Consider the following 20,355-nt stretch of genomic DNA (forward strand, 5'->3'; position numbering starts at 1 on the left):
CTTTGGGGCTGTTTCACTGCAAAGGGGCCAGGACGACTGATCCGGGTACATGAAAGAATGAATGGGGCCATGTATCGTGAGATTTTGAGTGCAAACCTCCTTCCATCAGCAAGGGCATTGAAGATGAAACGTGGCTGGGTCTTTCAACATGACAATGATCCAAAGCACACCGCCAGGGCAACGAAGGAGTGGCTTCGTAAGAAGCATTTCAAGGTCCTGGAGTGGCCTAGCCAGTCTCCAGATCTCAACCCTATAGAAAACCTTTGGAGGGAGTTGAAAGTCCGTGTTGCCAAGCGAAAAGCCAAAAACATCACTGCTCTAGAGGAGATCTGCATGGAGGAATGGGCCAACATACCAACAACAGTGTGTGGCAACCTTGTGAAGACTTACAGAAAACGTTTGACCTCTGTCATTGCCAACAAAGGATATATCACAAAGTATTGAGATGAAATTTTGTTTCTGACCAAATACTTATTTTCCACCATAATATGCAAATAAAATGAAAAAAAACAGACAATGTGATTTTCTGGATTTTTTTTTCTCAGTTTGTCTCCCATAGTTGAGGTCTACCTATGATGTAAATTACAGACGCCTCTCATCTTTTTAAGTGGTGGAACTTGCACTATTGCTGACTGACTAAATACTTTTTTTCCCCACTGTATATACCTCGGGCCTTAAAGGGCTGTTCATAACAGTTATGTAATATCCCACCGCCATGGGCCACCTGACAGAGTATCACAGTCTTAAATTGAAGATACGCTTATTATAAATATTATTACCCTTCTACTTTATTTGTCTGTTTTAGTTCATTATATACTGGGCTAAGCGTGATTTCAGATCCCATTGCGGTTCCCTAAATATTTGTCTGTTGTCTCTAGGCCTGGCATGTTGGCAACAAGTGCATCTAATTACCCCTGGCTGGCGGATTCCTGGCCTGCAACCAATCTCCTGAGAAATGGCAAACCTAAGGAGGCTGCAATGAACTGCTGCCCTGGAAACCACAACCCCTCAGAGAGATACTACAACGGTAAGCGGCGTAGACCCCCTTACGGTACCTGCATTGTTCTCACCTTGATGACCTTGAAATGGCTGGCCAGCAATAATTATTGCAATGACCAACTGAATTCTGCTGTCCGACAGTTTGTTTTTACTAAACATTCATATTATAATGACTTGTGTTGGAGCAAAGAAGATATGAGTTTTCCAATAGTAGTTCTTTGTTATTATTATTAAAAGGTTGCAAATCCCAAGCGTTCTAATTATCAGCTTCTTAGATAATTGTATAACTCGTACTCGCACCACCAGGCTTCCGCAGATAGTTTTAACTCGACCGCCACTGCAACTGTAGAAAGACCAAGAGAAGTGATGCTGTTTTCTTCCAAAATCTTGTATTAGTTACAATGAACAGTAGGTAAAAAGGAGTTATCTGTACAGGGCAGTACACATGCGTCTTGAGTAATGGCTGCTGTAGGCTAAACTGAAGAAGAAGGGAGGAGCAACATACAGAGCTCAACTTCGGGAGGGACATAGGGACAATCTTCACACAGTCTAATTCTACCTAGCAACAACAGGGAATTTTGCTGATTGGAGGGAAAAATCTCAAGACAGAGAATATAGATTACAGGTTGTTCCCATTCGTGGGACACAACAGTTATGATGCAGAGAAAATATCATTTCAGCTCTGTTTGTATTAATTTAGAGAACTATTCACACAGCCCAATGCTGCGATCACAGAATAGTCTCCTATTATTAATGATAAATGGAGTAATTACAAGAAATGATTTAGAAATATTAAACCTCTTCCGATTCGGGCAGATGCTGGAATCTCTAACTACATCGCACAAACTGAGAAATTTGGGACTGGAGTTTCAGATGGACCAATCTACAGCACCATTGACCCCACCAGTGAGGACATGAGGACATTTAATGGAGTGTACTCGCCGCACACTACTCCCTACGCTACCACGCCTGTAGTACCCTACGGGGGTCAGAACTTGCACTCTCCAGAATCTGAGGACAATGCCTGGAACGTTCAAGCTGGGACGTCTGGAATCCTGTATGCACAGCCTGAGCGAAACAAGGCAGAAAATGGTATTTATACGGGTTTTTTTTTCAGATGCTGAGTTACATTTAGGCTATATCTGGATGCTTATTTCTCAGTTGATGCTCCCTCAAATCTTCATGAGTAATAAAGATTTTATCCCCTACTAAATTAAAAGGGGTGAAATCTGCAGTGAAAATCCACATGTTAAGACTTACAGGTGCTTCTCACAATATTAGAATATCATCAAAAAGTTAATTTATTTCAGTTCTTTAATACAAAAAGTGAATCTCATATATAGTTAATACAGACAGAGTGATTTGTTTCACGTGTTTATTTCTGTCAATGTTGATGATTATGGCTTACAGCCAATGAAAATCCTAAAGTCTTTATCTCAGTAAATTAGAATACTTTATAGCACCAGCTTGAAAAATGATTTTAAAATCCGAAATGTTGGCCTACTGAAATGTATATTCAGTAAATGCACTCAATACTTGGTCGGGGCTCCTTCTGCATCAATTACTGCATCAATGCGGTGTGGCATGGAGGTGATCACCCTGTGTCACTTCTGAGGTGTTATGGAAGCCCTGGTTGCTTTGATAGCAGCCTTCAGCTCGTCTGTATTGTTGGGTCTGGTGTCTCTCATCATCTTCTTGACAATTCCCCATATATTCTCTATAGGGTTAAGTTCCGGCGAGTTTGCTGGCCAATCAAGCACAGAGATACTGTTGTTTGTATACCAGGTAGTGGTACTTTTGGCAGTGTGGACAGGTGCCAAGTCCTGCTGGAGAATGAAATTTCCATCTCCACAAAGCTTGTTGGCAGAGGGAAGCATGAACTGGTCTAAAATTTCCAGCAGATGACATGGCTCCCCAAACCATCACTGATTGTGGAAGCTTCACACTAGATCTCAAGCAGCTTGGATTGTGCTTCTCCACTCTTCCTCCAGACTCTGGGACCTTGATTTCCAAATGAAATGCAAAATTTACTTTCATCTAAAAACAACACCTTGGACCACTGAGCAACAGTCCAGTTCTTTTTCTCCTTGGCCCAGGTAAGATGCTTCTGGTGCTATCTATTGGTAATGAGTGGCTTGACACAAGGAATGCGACACTTGTAGCCCATGTCTTAGATACGTCTGTGTGGTGGCTCTTGAAGCAATGACTCCAGCAGCAGTCCACTCCTCGTGAATCTACCCCAAATTTTTGAATAGCCTTTTTTTAACAATCTTTTCAAGGTGCGGTTATCGTAGTTGCTTGTGTACCATTTTTTACCACACTTTTTCTCTCCACTCAACTTTCCATTAATATGCTTGGATACAGCACTCTGAACAGTCAGCTGCTGTAGCAATGACCTTTTGTGGCTTACCCTCCTTGTGGAATGTGTCAATGACTGCCTGCTGGACATCTGTCAAGTCAGCAGTCTTCCCCATGATTGTGGAGCTACTGAAACAGACTAAGGGACCTTTTTAAATGCTTAGGAAGCCTTCGCAGGTGTTTTTGTTAATCTAATCTACTGAGATAATGACTTTTGGGTTTTCATTGGCTGTAAGCCATAATCGTCCACACTAACAGAAATAAACACGTGAAATAGATCACTCTGTTTGTAATGACTCTAAATAATGAGTTTCACTTTTTGTATTAAAGAGCCGAAATAGATTAATTTTTTGATGATATTCTAATTTTGGGAGAAGCACCTGTAGAAGATATGCACTACATATCACTGTGTGCTTGGAGAGGTCCTTAGCACTTGGATGAGAATTGTAAACTCTCATCCACTTCCCCGGTATTCAGCATATCTTACTTGTGCAAATGTAAAATTGCAGCAATTCCAGTACATGTGGATTTACCTGAATGCGGGGAAGAAAGGACGATAAGCCCATATCGAAGACACAACAGGGATTAGCACATTCCACTAGATATTGTCCTTTACTTCACTAGCAACTGGCACTTGTCACAATGCCGCCCCTGTATGAGAATCAGGGCTGTGGAGTCGGTAAGCCAAACCTGCGACTCCGACTCCTCAATTTCCCTTACTCCGACTCCAACATATATTGCTTATATTTAAGTGAAAAATGTATTGTAGTACAATGTGAACATCAGACATTTAATCATTTCTATGATACAATAATCAAGATATTTAGATAGAACATAATATCTATTTATTGGAATACAACTTTAGAACAAACTGTAATAAATTGTAAATATGTAATACACTGTATAATATCGATTACATACATACGGTACAGACCAAAGTTTGGACACACCTTCTCATTCAAAGAGTTTTCTTTATTTTCATGACTGAAAATTGTAGATTCAATGTGAAGGCATCAAAACAATGAATTAACACATGTGGAATTATATAATTAAAGTGTGAAACAACTGAAAATATGTCTTATATTCCAGGTTCTTCAAAGTAGCCACCTTTTGCTTTTATTACTGCTTGCACACTCTTGGCATTCTCTTGATGAGCTTCAAGAGGTAGTCACTAGAAATGGTCTTCCAACAGTCTTGAAGGAGTTCCCAGAGATGCTTAGCACTTATTGGCCCTTTTGCCTTCACTCTGTGGTCCAGCTCACCCCAAACCATCTCGATTGGGTTCAGGTCTGGTGACTGTGGAGGCCAGGTCATCTGGCGTAGCACCCCATCACTCTCCTTCTTGGTCAAATAGCCCTTACACAGCCTGGAGGTGTGTTTGAGGTCATTGTCCTGTTGAAAAATAAATGATGGTCCAACTAAACCCAAACCGGATGGAATAGCATGCCGCTGCAAGATGCTGTGGTAGCCATGCTGGTTCAGTATGCCTTCAATTTTGAATAAATCCCCTACAGTGTCACCAGCAAAGCACCATCACACCTCCTCCTCCATGCTTCACGGTGAGAACCAGGCATGTAGAGTCCATCCGTTCACCTTTTCTGCGTCGCACCAAGACATGGTGGTTGGAACCAAAGATCTCAAATTTGGACTCTTCAGACCAAAGCACAGATTTCCACTGGTCTAATGTCCATTCCTTGTGTTCTTTAGCCCAAACAAGTCTCTTCTGCTTGTTGCCTGTCCTTAGCAGTGGTTTCCTAGCAGCTATTTTACCATGAAGGCCTGCTGCACAAAGTCTCCTCTTAACCGTTGTTGTAGAGATGTGTCTGCCGCTAGAACTCTGTGTGGCATTGACCTGGTCTCTAATCTGAGCTGCTGTTAACCTGCGATTTCTGAGGCTGTTGACTAGGATGAACTTATCCTCCACAGCAGAGGTGACTCTTGGTCTTCCTTTCCTGGGGTGGTCCTCATGTGAGCCAGTTTCTTTGTAGCGCTTGATGGTTTTTGCCAATGCACTTGGGGACACTTTCAAAGTTTTCCCAATTTTTCGGACTGACTGACCTTCCTTTCTTAAAGTAATGATGGCCACTTGTTTTTCTTTACTTAGAATTTGTATTATGGCAAGAAAAAAGCAGCTAACAGTCTATTCAGTAGGACTATCACCTGGGTATCCACCAGACTTCTGCACAACACAACTGATGGTCCCAATCCCATTTATAAGGCAAGAAATCCCACTTATTAAATCTGACAGGGCACACCTGTGAAGTGATAACCATTTCCGGTGACTACCTCTTGAAGCTCATCAAGAGAATGCCAAGAGTGTGCAAAGCAGAAATCAAAGCAAAAGGTGGCTACTTTGAAGAACCTAGAATATAAGACACATTTTCAGTTGTTTCACACTTTTTTGTTAATTATATAATTCCACATGTGTTAATCCATAGTTTTGATGCCTTCAGACTGAATCTACAATTTTCATAGTAATGAAATAAAGGAAACTCTTTGATTGAGAAGGTGTGTCCAAACTTTTGGTCTGAGATATATATATATATATATATATATATATATATATATATATATATATATATATATATATATATATATATATATATATATATATATATATATACACACACACACACACACACACACACACACACACACACACACACACACACACACACACACACACACACACACACACACTATGACTTATCTCGGCTAAGATAAAGCCTAGATCCTCAGGCTACATTCACACTATGGGCGTAGCCAGGATCAAACCTGGGGGGGGGGGGGCAGAACCTCATACTGTTCCACAGAATTTCATACTGCACATCTCATCTGCTGCAGAACCTCATACTTCACACTCCTACACTTGAAAATAAAACCTGCACCTTAAGATGTGGTGATGAATGCAGTCTATTTATTCCAACTATCAGTTGATGTTGATGTTACTGAAGACGAGCAGTGCCTGCCCTGGGCGTCCTTTTGGGCAGCTATGAGGTGTACCTGACTGGTGCTAAAAAAAGGAGTGTTAGTCTGTGTGCTATCCGGCTTTCATTCTTTTTGGTACAGATATGATATGGATAGACAGATATGGATAAATGGATATATAGATAGAGCAGATTTCTAATCTGCTTTTGCTATTGAAAACATTATCTATGAGCTCAAAAACCTTTCAGGTGATGCAGTTTTTTAAAAAGATGATCAGCTTTTGCAGCTGAAAAACGTATCCTCAAAAAACGCAGGAAAAATGCTGTGTGTGAATGTAGCCTTAGATCAGGACTAGAACAGTCATTTATAGGACATTTCATAACTTTCCCAAATTCCTATGAAAAAATATTCAGCACATTCTGCATTTTACTACTGTACCCAATTTATTATATATTTTAGGAGTTGTAGTCGGTCCATTTTATACCGACTCCAACGCCGACTCCACCAAAATGAGCACCGACTCTGACTCCACGACTCCGACTCCACAGCCCTGATAAGAATATAACTACTGTAATAATACCCCTATGTACAAAAATGTAACTGTTATAAAACTGCCCCCTGATTGTAGTAGATTATTGTGCATAAGGGGCAGTATTATCGTAGTTATATATCTCTAAATAACTGCAGTATTATAGTAGTTATTTTCTTTTACATAGGCGTCAGTATTATATTAGTTCTCTTGTACATAGGGGCAGTATTATAGTAGTTATATTCTTGTACACAGGTGCAGTATTATAGTAGTTATATTATTGTATATGAGAGCAGTAATATAGTAGTTATATTCTTGTACATAGGGGCAGTATTATAGTAGTTACATTCTTGTGCATAGGGGCTGTATTATAGTAGTTATATTCTTATACAAAGGGGCAGTATTATAGTAGTTATGCAAATATAAAAAGAGAGAAGCCAGTTCTGCCGGTGATCAGAACGCATAACATGAAGTGCAATGCACATATTAACATCTAACTGTATTCAATATGAGACATTTGGTAAAATATTGATCAATAAATTGAGCCACCCCGCCGCGCCAAGGCAATCTCATGTGGGGGGTCCTACTCTACATTTTTATTATTCACTGTGCCATTACGGCAACCTGAATATTTTAAAAGCAAGACCATATCTATTGCAAATGTACCTGAAACATGTCTGAATCGTTCCCGTGCAGCCAGATGAAACAAGTGCAGATAAAGGGCAACCAGGTCTGAACAGAGACATCTCAGGTTAAACCTCCACACACTGCCCGTCCAGCAAACACAGATGAAGGGCGATGCAGGCTCAGACACAGGTGCACAAATGAAATAAAGCCTGGGGCAGGGCGGGGCTGCTGTGTGTGTGCACAGCAGCCTAGATCCATCACAATGAACACAGCAAAAATGGCGAACATAACCCAGCGCGCACGGCAACAGTGGTGGTCAGCCATGACGCAATATGCAAATATAAAAAGCAGCCCCGCCCTGCCCCAGGCTTTATATAATTTGTGCACCTGTGTCTGAGCCTGCATCGCCCTTCATCTGTGTTTGCTGGTCGGGCCGTGTGTGGAGGTTTAACCTGAGATGTCTCTGTTCAGACCTGGTTGGCCCTTATCTGCACTTGTTTCATCTGGCTGCACGGGAGCGATTCAGACATGTTTCAGGTACATTTGCAATAGATATGGTCTTGCTTTTAAAATATTCAGGAGGCCGTAATGGCACAGTGAATAATAAAAATGTAGAGTAGGACCCCCACATGAGATTGCCTTGGCGCGGCGGGGTGGCTTCATTTATTGATCAATATTTTGCCAAATGTCTCATATTGAATACAGTTAGATGTCAATATGTGCATTGCACTTCATGTTATGCGTTCTGACCACCAGCAGCGCTGGCTTCTCTCTTTTTATATTTGCATTATAGTAGTTATATCCTTGTACATATGGGCAGTATTATAGTAGTTGTATTCTTGTACATAGGGGCAGTATTATAGTAGTTATATTCTTGTACATAGGGAACAGTATTATAGTAGATATATTCTTGCATATAGAAGCAGTAATATAGTACTTATATTCTTGCACATAGAAGCAGTATTATAGTAGTTATATTCTTGTATATAGGAGGCAGTATTATAGCAGTTATATTCTTGAACATAGGAGCAGTATTATAGTACTTATATTCTTGTACATAGGAGCAGTATTATAGTAGTTATATTCTTGTATATAGGGGACCGTATTATAGTAGTTATATTCTTGCACATAGAAGCAGTATTATAACAGTTATATTCTTGTACATAGGGGCAGTTTTATTTTATGTACAAGAATATAACTGCTATTAAAGTGCCCCGGTGGAACTTTCTGGCTGTGAGTAATGAATTGGGGCAGAATGTTGATACAATAATTAATGACTTCATGTATATATTGTTTACTCACTTACCCCATTCCTTCAGATTTGTTTTTCTTGTATATATACATTTTACTTTGTTCCAGTTACTAAACCTGGCAAACAGAAGTCAATGGGAAAACCGGTGAAGACGCCATCTCTGAACTGGACAGAAGTGCTGCCTCCTCCTCCACCAGCCAATGAGCTGAATCACTTCCAGGATGAAGACTCTGACGTGGATATGAAGTAAGTTTTCCTCCCAATACGCTGCCTCTTCCAGCCCGAGCTTATGCTCCAGTGTCTGTCAGGCTACAGCGAGCCAGCAGATTCCTGGCGCACGATCGTGTTTGTTTATAATTGCGCTGATTTAAGACGTTGCTGTCTGTAAACCGCTGACACCGCAACATTTAATAAACACAATAATAAGCTGGATTTTCCTATGGAGTTGCTTATATCTGTGAAGATTGCCAGTTGTCACTCACATTACATCCAGTGAACAGGGAAAAAAATAAATGAAAGCATTAATTGTCCTTGGAATATTATGGTTTAATAAACGGCAAATAATGATTGCGTTAAGGAGGAGGAGGACGTGATCTGCTAGTTATTTGGAAGCATTGTATAAAGCTCACGATTTATGGTTGTTAGAAGACATTCAGTTACCGTATATTTATTTTCCTTACAAAAATCAGAATCAAATTAATACATTTTCCACAGTTCCGAGGCAGAAGAATGGTGCCCACCTTTACCAGAAAGGACGTATTTGATGGAGAACATTCCAGAAGATTGTCCTCCACCACCCCCTCGTGGGGAAGCTTCTTCTCCAGCACAGTCCTACGGTCAGCAGTCCACGGCAACACTTACCCCGTCCCCCCGAGACGAGCTGCATGAGTCCGAAGATATCCCAAGGCTACAACAGTTTGACCTTCCCCCTCATCCCCGGTAGGAAAACCTATGTTACCCCAAGTACTTGTCATCCATGCACTTTAGTGTCTACCTTAGGTAATGAATAAAGTGCATGAGTCTCAGAATCATCCAACCGATACGGAGGATTCACTTAATCCTTATTTTCATATGTAGGAGAATGCCGGCTGGATCTGTACCAATGCAAAGAGTCCCAAGTCCTCCTCTGACACAGTCTAACCCGAGTCTTCATACAGAGGGAGGGGAGACGCCGCGGCACGGACATAGACGAAACCTCAGCCAAAATCCCACAATCAGCTCAGAGAATGTCAATTACCACAACCCAGGTCAGTACAAGACAAGGTTCACTGTGATACTGCCCTCTATGTCAAAGAATACAACTGCTATAATACTGCCCACTGTTTACAAGACTATAATTACTATAATACTGCCCCTATGTACAAGAATATAACTACTATAATACTGCCCCTATGTACAAGAATATTACTACTATTACACTGCCCCTATGTACAAGAATATAACTAATATAATACTGACCCTATGTACAAGAATATAACTACTATAATACTGCTCCCAATGTACAAGAATATAACTACTATAATACTGCCCCCTCTGTACAAGAATATTACTACTATAACACTGCTCCTATGTACAAGAATATAATTACTATAATACTGCCCCTATGTACAAGAATATAACCACTATAATACTGCTCCTATTTACAAGAATATAACTACTATAATACTGCCCCTATGTACAAGAATATAACTACTATAATACTGCCCCTATGTACAAGAATATAACTACTATAATACTGTCCCTACTGTATGTACAAGAATATAACTACTATAATACTGCCCCTATGTACAAGAATATAACTACTATAATACTGCCCCCTATGTACAAGAATATAACTAATATAATACTGACCCTATGTACAAGAATATAACTACTATAATACTGCTCCCAATGTACAAGAATATAACTACTATAATACTGCCCCCTATGTACAAGAATATAACTAATATAATACTGACCCTATGTACAAGAATATAACTACTATAATACTGCTCCCAATGTACAAGAATATAACTACTATAATACTGCCCCCTATGTACAAGAACATAACTACTATAATACTTCCCCTATGTACAAGAATATAACTACTATAATACTACTCCTATATACAAGAATATAATTGCTATAATACTGCCCCTATATACAAGAATATAACCACTATAATACTGCTCCTATGTACAAGAATATAACTACTATAATACTGCCCCTACTGTATGTGCAAGAATATAACTACTATAATACTGCCCCTATGTACAAGAATATAATTACTATAATACTGCCCCTATGTACAAGAATATAACCACTATAACACTGCTCCCTTTGTGTAATATTTTTGCTTTGCCTTTATGTATTACAGAGAAGTGTTACCTTTATTATCAGATATTTCAGGTTTGTTGAAGAATTAATTAAATGTGTTTCTATTATTTTACTTATTTAATTAAATCCTTCAGGAAAAGCACAACCTCAGTCTGGAGACATGAGCACTCCCCCCGGACAGAAATCAAAAGGAAAAAAAAAATCCAAGTCCTCTCACTACCGCCGGGAAGCCAAGCAAGGAGGTGCGTTGTGTTTTTCATTTTTTTCTCCCTAAAATCATAAGAAATATCTAATTTTTTATCCTGAAGATCAGAAGTCCCAGGGTGCCATGAGCTGTAGGATCCACTAGTGGAGCTGCACTGAGTTTACTGATGAAGTTATCTCTTTTTGTAGAAATTTTTAACTTTCCGGTTCCTAATTTCCATATTGGAAGCAAAACTCCATAATTTGGATCAATAATGATGCGACACTTATAATACTTGTCCATTCAGACACGCAGACATTTCTTTACATGGCCCCGTGGTTGTACTCAGTGAATTTCATCTCGATCTCACAATAGGAGATATATTCCGGCACATGTGACGGCGACTCCCTGGAAGTCCGTATCTAAACCCAGGGGTAACCCTATCTTCCATATCTGTTGCACCTTGAAGTCATTAGCGGCTCTGACAATCCCTACTTAATGGATAGGGTTTCTGCCTGGGTTGTTGTTGCTTTTAAATGGGAATTTTGGGAATTCACCAACGATGAGGAGATTAGATTTTCCCTGCAAAATATTGGAATCCTTAGAAACACAGAAGTGGATCATCTGTGACCCTCCCGGCCATTAGCCATACAGGGCTGCATGACCTGTAGCATAGGGCTGGATTCCTATGTAGAGATGGGCAAACCTGAACAGTAAAGTTTGGCGGACCTACTGTTCGGACACAGACACCGAATACGGACTTCACCGGGAAGTCTTTGTTACTGTTCGGGTTTGCCCCCCCCCCCCGAACACCCGATGTTTGTCGAGCTTTCATGCACATACCAGAACAATACCCAAACTCCATTCACTTGAATGGGGGACCCGAACATCCAGTGTTTGCCATGCTGTCATGTGCATGAGAGGGCGGCAAACATTGTTTCTGATCAGCGGTAAAATCATTACCGCCGGTCAAAGGACAGCGTAAGCCCGCAGCTGTGATTGGAGGTAAAAAATGTACTTCCTGTCACTGGCGTCGGATGATTGGACTACCGCTCCCATCAGCCTATGCCTGCTACCACTAATAACAGTAAGAGCAGGTGGCGGCTGATGGGAGTATTCATGCAGTGACCTCCCTCAGGTGAGAGGCGAGTTCACCAGAAGAATTTCACTGCGGTGAATTTGAACTGCACGTGAGATTTTTTTCCTCAGTGTGCTAGTAGTGATCTCACCACAGTTGATTGGCCCTTCTGGGAACGCAGCCTCACTGATCGGCAGTAACCTTGATGACGTCACTGCTTATCAGTTATGCTGTGCTCGCAGCATCTCATTCACCAGTGGTTCTCAGCCTGGACGGTCGCCTCTTGGCACCTTCCGGATTCAAAAATAATAATCCCCAGATATGGATAATGGCATGGGACAGAAGAACAGACAGGTGAGGGATATTGTTGTTTTTTATTTTTGTTTTATTTACAGGAGACAAGGGATTCAGTGGAATTAGGCGTTAGGTGAGTATAACTGTGTTTGTTATTTTTAAATAAAAAAAATAAGTGTTTTGTTTTTATTTCTAATAAAGAACTTTATTCTGACTGTGTCTTTATTTTCAATACAACTGTATGATTAGTAATGGATAGGTGTCTTATAGACACATCTCCATTATTAAGCCACTAGATGGTGGCCCGATTCTAACGCATCGGGTATTCTAGAATATATATGCAGTTTATTTTTGAAGATTTAATAATGCACCCCCCAATCCTGATATGTATGGTTCTCCCACCCCCAATCCTGATATGTATGGTTCTCTCACCCCCAATCCTGATATGCATGCTACCCCTCAACCCCCTATCCTGGTATGCATAGTCCCCTGACCCCCCAATCCTGGAATGCATGGTCCTCTCACCCCCCAATCCTGGTATGCATGGTTTGGGGCATGCATGGTCCCCTCACCCCCCAATCCTGGTATGCATGGTTCTCTCACCCCCCAATCCTGGTATGCATGGTCCCCTCACCCCCTATCCTGGTATGCATGGTCCCCTCACCCCCCTTTCTTGGTATGCATGGTCCCCTCACCCCCCTTTGCTGGTATGCATGGTCCTCTCACACCCCAATCCTGATATGTATGCTCACCGTCACCCCCCTTTCCTGGTATGTATGGCCCCCTCACCCCCCAATCCTGGTATGCATGGTATCCTCACCCCCCTATCCTGGTATGCATGGTCCCCTCACCCCCCTTTCCGTGTAGCCGCGACCAATCAGCGTCGCGGCCCTGTACAAAAATATTAAAAAATAAAAAAAAGTTATTCTCACCTGTCTTCTTTCCACGCGCCTGGCCTTGCGTTCCCAGTAATGCTTTGCAGCTTAGAGCGCTGATGACGTAGGTCTTCTTTCTCGCTCTCGCGAGAGTGACGTCGGTCTTCTTTCTCGCTCTCGTGAGAGTGACGTCATCAGCGGTCTAAGCCTCAAAGCATTACTGGGAATGCGAGGCCGGGCACGTGGAAAGAAGACAGGAGGCCGTCGGTAGGTGAGAATAACTTTTTTTTTTTAATTATTTTAATTCTCTTTTTTACAGATTAAGGCCTGCGCCTGCCGCTGATTGGTCAACCTGGTGGCCGCGACCAATCAGCGGCAGGCGCAGCTTACCGTTACAAACAGCTCTGATTGGTTGCGGCCTGCAGGCCATGACCAATCAGCGGCCCACGATTTTGGTTACAGACAGACACGATAAGGCGTGTATATATATATATATATATATATATATATATATATATATATATATATATATATATATATATATATATATATATATATATATAAATCCAACAATGTAGACCAGCTCACTCCTGTGAACCACCTGGAACCTCAGCTGACCTGGTTAACTCCGTTGTGCCTGGATCTGGATGTAGGAGTCCATCCATACAAATGTGAACAACGACAAAGCAAAGTCCAGCAATAACGTGAGCAATCCAGGATGCTGTTAAAACATTTTTTCTTTTTATTCATAAATCCATTAAAATGCAATGGTCCAAGCAGTTCAAAACAGCAATAACGCAGGAAAGTCGTGCAGATAGGACTACGCGTTTCAGCGGTAGAACCCGCCTTCTTCACGGTCCAGAATCCAGTTATTGCTGGACTTTGCTTTGTCGTTGTTCATATATATATATATATATATATATATATATATATATATATATATATATATATATATATATATATATATATATATATATATATATATATATATAGATGGGCTTTATGTCACCAGACAATACAAAGGTAACATCAACCCCACAAATATTACCCCACTTGCCACCGCTACAGGGCAAAGTGCCAGAATTGGTGCATTTAATATATGCGCCTTTTCTGGGCAAGCTGTGGGCTGCTATTTTTCGGCTAGGGGCCAATATCAGTAACCCCTTACCTGCCTGAGAATATCATCCTCCAGCTATCTGCTTTTAACAAAGCGGGTTGTCAAAAATATAGGGGAACTCACGTCTTTTTTTTTTTTTTTTTTTTTTTTGTTTGTTACTTATTTATTTAGAGCGCAGGCGCTGGTTGATGAATACTCTCACTGTTATTAGCGGCAGCAAGCATCGGCTGATGGGAGCAGTAGTCCCTTCAGCTGATGCCAGTGACCGGCTTTTACCTCCGATCACAGCTTACACTGTCATTTGACAGTGTGGGAACCGCTGCTCTCTAACCGGCGGTAATGATTTTACCACCAATCAGAAGTGGTGTTTTGCCACTCTGTCAAGCACATAACAGCGTGGCAAACACTGGATGTTCGGGTCCTCCATTCAAGTGATTCTTCTTTTTTTTTTTAACTGTTCAGCCGAACCCGCTGGACCCGAGCATCCAGCGGTCCGCCCATCTCTGTTCCTCTGTCTATCCTCCATAGTACCTCTCCCTTACACTAGATGTCAGTTTGTAAGTCATCCATTCACATCGGTATGAGCCGCCTTGTACAGATCGGCCCCCAGTGGCAGCTGAGATTCTTTGTGTATGGGATATCTGAGCTGGGGGAGGAATCAGCACTGCAAACGTAACAACCCATCTTCACAGTTTTGGTGACAAGTCTGCCACTCATCTTGACTTTTGGGGTCGTGTCAGCCATTAAGATGTGACTGTGGTCGAGGATAAATGCTGCAGCCCCGTTTATTCCCTATGGCAAAGCCGACTACAGTACCCTGTCTGTAGATCCCAAGGACGAGGCTCTGCAGAGCCCTGTGTGAAGGAAGCGAGGGCCTAGGGCAAACACCACCGCTCCATTCATTGTCTATGGGACTGATGGAGAAAGCAGAGTTCACCACTGTGCTCTGTCCGCCCTTCCTTATACAATGAACGGAGCATTGCTGCATGTGATTCACCTCCACTACCATCTTTTCTCTGGATGGTTTTCGGGATCAGTGAGGTCCTATGGATGGGGTGACAACCTATAAACATGGTGCAAAACCTTAAGTTATTTTAGGATATTATATGATAACTTCACATAAACTCAATTGTTTGTTTCCTAGATCTCCCCCCGCCGCCTGAGCCTCCACCTGCTGACGAGGAGCCGGGCTCCCCTCGTATGGAGTACTGCGGCTCATCACTGGAGAGGGACGCCAGCGCTACCTCTTCTATAGAGCGGAGGTCCGGAGCAGGACATCAGCGGGGAGGAACGACGCAAGCACTTCACCACAGAGAAGGTAAAGTCTTATTATACCTGCCCTGCATGTCCTAATTCCTATACAGTAAAGCCGACTGCGGAGGTAATAGCATGAGACCCCTGGAGCTAGAACAGCCCCTCTAAGAAATTAGGAGAAAAATGTCACACCTGTTTGTCCATACAGTAAGGAAATATTGGTGACGTCACTGATAGAAGAAAATACCGTAACGTTTGAACCAGAGGAGGGAATCCACCCAGACACATAGATGTCAGTGTCGCCAGTATCATAGCTGTCAGGATACCTGACGTCTGACCCCAGTAATGGTCTCTGCTTCTCATCTCTTGTCGTAGATGAAGAAATCATTCCATACAGTAAACCCACCTTCCTGTCCAGAAGTCAGATGTCCAGTAACTGCTCCACCTCAGGAAGCAGCTCGTCCCGAGGGTCCGGAGGCTCCAGGAATCACCCGTCTGGAAGAGGCAAAACAGGGGACCGGAAAGAGGTAAGAGACCCCAAAAGTATTTGCTAGATATTCACTGTGGAGGTTGTGATTCTGGGGTCTTTTATTGGGTTAGGTGACAGTTTTAGCTCTGCATCATTTGCCAGCAGCAGATTCCCCCCGACCATTGTACATGGCAACGGGCGGCTGTTACATTGGGGTCTCCAGCTGGCACTGTCAGGATTTGTATCGTTGGACAGATGATGTATGTGACACAGTCCACATGTCGTGTTATGTTATACAGTGGCGGATCTGAGGCGTCGGCCCCCTCACCAGAGTCAGACCCCTCCATCCTGGGAAGAATATTGGGATCTCTAGTACTGTGAAGGTTAAAATAGCGCAGCGACACCGCGCCTCTGTCCATCACCATATTGTAGTGGTAGTGATGAGCTGGCCACTCGGGGGGGTTTCAGGGTGCATTCTCTCGACCGTAGGAGGATGAGCTTTCTATGCTCCCCGGATTGTGAGTCTTTTCACAGCCGCCTGGACGCCGGTCTAAGGTTTCAAACAAACGAGGTGATATTTTACATCTCATTGTTGTCCATGGGGCCCAATGAATAATGGCAGCTCTCACCCACCTCATAGATGCAGCTGGAGCCCCCGGCGATGACTGATGTCACGGATGCATTGCGAAGGTTTTCAGCACAAGAACATTATTAACTTTAATGGCGGCACATGTGGAGGAAGTTTGGGAATGTGAGTCATTAGTCGTGTGCTCAGGGACATTCAGAGGATCGAAGCACAACTAGCCAACCTGCCATTCAGGGCTCTAGGAAAGTTAGAAAAGGCAGATAAAATCTGGCCGCCAGCACAGCTTTTTCAGAGTCCTGCAGGGATAATCAGGTTATCATGTGAGAGCCTGGCTGGTCTCATGTGGCGCTATATCCCCTACATACTAAGGAGGCCAAGTCATTCAGGAGCCTGGGAAAGATGGGTGGAATATTTGCCAGTGGCAACTCCTGAAATGTCCCAGGGAGTTTTCTGTAATGGGAGACATTTCCAGGATGATTTAAATATAAAAGCCGATTTCCCCCAGGAGATCGGGCAGGAGATCTGGTTACATGCTGCCCGCCCCAGGACATGGCACCTTCCTGCACAGGTGACTCCCGGCCCCGCACAGCAGTAAATGCCGCCATATCTCATCTCCACTACAATCTCAACTTCAAAGATCCCAGGAGTCCGAGGCCTCCAGCAGAAACCCGATCACACAAGACTCGTGAAAGCCGAGAGCCTCACTCATTCCCAGGGGTAATACTTGCTCTTTTTTGTGCACCTTTCTGTAGGTGACAGGAGACATGATGGGTTTATCGGCCTCTTCATGTCGGCTCACTGACTGCTTCCATTCAAGAGGCAAAATGTCTCATCCTGGGGAATGTCTCCCACAAGAATACGTGTATTAGGGAGGACAAGATTCACAACAGCGGATACAATATAAGGACAAGACGAAAACGCTCACCTGTGTCTATTGCTCTCTGCTATCAGCCAGTTATCAGAGGCTCATTGTAGGCCTGGAATACAATCTAGTGTTCCCTGTTATCAGCTGGTGGATAGGTTGACTGTAGGACAAAGTAATGCAAACTACTGTTCCCTGTTATCAGCCATTGAAGGCGGACTGCACCTTCCTTCCAGTGTAGTTACAGAGACATTTGCAGGTTCTTCAGAGTAAAAGATAAGGTGAATACTGGAAGATAAATCACAAATGATCAGTGCATTGATGTGGGAAGGGCGAAGTGCAGTCTTGATTACACTCTAATCACACCCAGAGCTGCATTCAAAATTCTTATGGCTTTCTAAGCAAAATGTAGACTATTTTCTCTGGTTCATCCACTGCATTTTGTCACACTACTGCAGCTTTGGATGTGACTGGAGTACAAACCATGATTTTGGAAAGTTTGCAGTACAATTTCTGTGTAGCATCTATATAATTATTTGTAATAAGAGGCCAATAAATCGCATTTCTCTTTTATCCTCCAGGACAAGAGATGAGGAGCCCCTGGCTGCCGCTGATCACACTTTCCTGCCAAGACGTTGTACACAGAGACGTTTCGTCAAAGACACTTTAAAACTTTTCCAGTATTTTCCATTCATGGCTTATTTATGACTTTTTCAGAACTTTTTTTGGAGGATTTTTCATGTAAATAACGTCGCCCGTTTCCGGAGGTTTCCAGAGACCAGAAAGGACGTTACTATATTTATAAAATCACAACGAGAGAGTTGTACGATAAGAAAATGTTGCTGTTTTTGAATGTGCCAAGTTTCCTAGCCAGTACGATGTTTGCACTCTCGTGTGTACAGAACGACAGGACTGAAAAAAAAAATTAAAAAAAGGAAAAAAAATAAAAAGCACAAGGCTTGTTGCATGTGGCCCCGGTGAAGAAGATTGAGACGGAGACTCTTGGCGCCAAATGGAGACATGGAGGTGGAGACTGAGGACTGCTGCCGTTGTGGTCCAAACTTAACTGAGACCTTTAATGACACAGGGGCCTTCAGCTTATAATAGGTCTGTATTAGTAAAGGAGCCAATGGTGAGAAGCCACTGAAGGCAGAAGATAGGAGAAGCCGTCACTGTGACAGTCAACTCATTTGGTCTTTTACAAGCGGCGCTGTTGAGGCAGCGTCATGTGACTGCACTTGTAATAGGCCCGAAATTAATTTTTGTATGCTACAAATAAAGATTTTTGCTAAACATTCTAATAGATTTCTGACAATATGGATCCGACCGCTGGCAAATCTTATCCACATACATCGTCCACAAACTCTGTCAGAGGGGATTTATGACGAGCGCTGTATTATGGAAAGTTACACATTTTTGCCTTATTCGTTCTGAACTGTAAGAACTTTGCGGCAAGTTTCTTCACTGATTTTCAAAACTAAAAAGGGTGAAGTTGATGGAGTTTAGTGAGAGGCGTAAATGTACAGCAGCTCAAAGTGGAGGGTGTCTCTTTCTGGCACACGAATAGATTGAAATGTACCAAAATTTTATTAAGAAGCAGAAGAGTTTAGAATTGATAGTACTATGCAAAAAATAAAAATACAGTGAAGAATAAAAATATACTATTAACACTAAGGAAAGGAACAAAAGAGAAATCATTATCACTTCAATATTTGGTGACTGCATGTCGCAATCAAATCTTCTAGGTACAAAGGCAACCAATTGCACCAAGCAGGTGATAATGACAGTGTTTGAACCTGCATATGAAAAGGCTAATTATAAACTGAAACAGAAACCGCTGTGTAAGGCTAGTTTCACACTAGCGTTCTCGGGCGCAGCGCAGGGCCGCCACTAAGCCGCGCCCCCTCCGGTCAGTTCCTTCTCTGATCACATGACAATGCATGCGATCACCGTACCCTATATTTAGTGTTGGGTAAGCTAAAAAATGCAACACAGCGTGCTTTTGTGCGCTGGGCGCAGCACCAGCAAAATCATACCAGCGCACGGTCAGCGTACCCAACGCTAAATATAGGGTACGGTGATCGCATGCAGTGTCATGCGATCAGAGGAGGAACTGACCGGAGGGGGCGTGGCCCGGGGCGGGACTTAGCGGCGGTCCTGCACTGCGCCTGAGAACACTTTAAAACTGGGTGAGGAACAGCCAAACTCTGCTACAAAGGTGAGGTTATGGAAGACAGTTTCATGTCACAGGTCATACACTATAGCAAGACTGAGCATAGAAACAATGTAGTTATACTGCATCAACAAGGTCTCTCCCAGGCAAAGATTTCACAGCAGACTCAGGTTTCATGATGTGATGTTCCAGCTCTTTTGAAGAGACACAAATAAATATGTAGAGTTGAAGACCATAGTTGCAGTGGTCGGCCAAGGAGACTTAGTGCAGCAGATGAAAAGACACATCCTCTTTACGTCTTCTCCAAAATCAGATGTACAGCAATGCCATCAGCTTAGTTCTGGCAGCCACCAGTGGGAAAAGCTACACCCGTGTACTATGCAGAGAAATCTGGCCAGAAGTTGTTTTCATGGAAGAATTGTGGCCAAAACCCCACACGTTAATCATGGTAACA

General features: G+C 42.5%; 1 protein-coding gene across 2 annotated transcripts in view; it reads left to right on the plus strand.

Moving 5' to 3' along the window:
- The window catches only part of ROBO3 (roundabout guidance receptor 3), a 401,016-nt gene extending 381,987 nt beyond the window's left edge, over window positions 1-19,029 (plus strand). For both annotated transcript variants that reach the window (XM_073584881.1, XM_073584882.1), the window contains 9 exons: window positions 879-1,027; window positions 1,816-2,091; window positions 8,801-8,939; window positions 9,408-9,632; window positions 9,771-9,940; window positions 11,144-11,251; window positions 15,702-15,875; window positions 16,187-16,338; window positions 18,310-19,029. In XM_073584881.1, coding sequence (XP_073440982.1) covers window positions 879-1,027; window positions 1,816-2,091; window positions 8,801-8,939; window positions 9,408-9,632; window positions 9,771-9,940; window positions 11,144-11,251; window positions 15,702-15,875; window positions 16,187-16,338; window positions 18,310-18,321 — 1,405 coding nt within the window. In that variant the 3' untranslated portion in view covers window positions 18,322-19,029. The remainder of the gene's footprint in view (window positions 1-878; window positions 1,028-1,815; window positions 2,092-8,800; window positions 8,940-9,407; window positions 9,633-9,770; window positions 9,941-11,143; window positions 11,252-15,701; window positions 15,876-16,186; window positions 16,339-18,309) is intronic.
- The last annotated feature ends 1,326 nt before the right edge of the window (window positions 19,030-20,355 follow it).

This window comes from Dendrobates tinctorius, unplaced genomic scaffold (genome assembly GCF_039654945.1).
Source record: "Dendrobates tinctorius isolate UK_male_01 unplaced genomic scaffold, ASM3965494v1 ptg000086l, whole genome shotgun sequence".
NCBI lineage: Eukaryota > Metazoa > Chordata > Amphibia > Anura > Dendrobatidae > Dendrobates > Dendrobates tinctorius.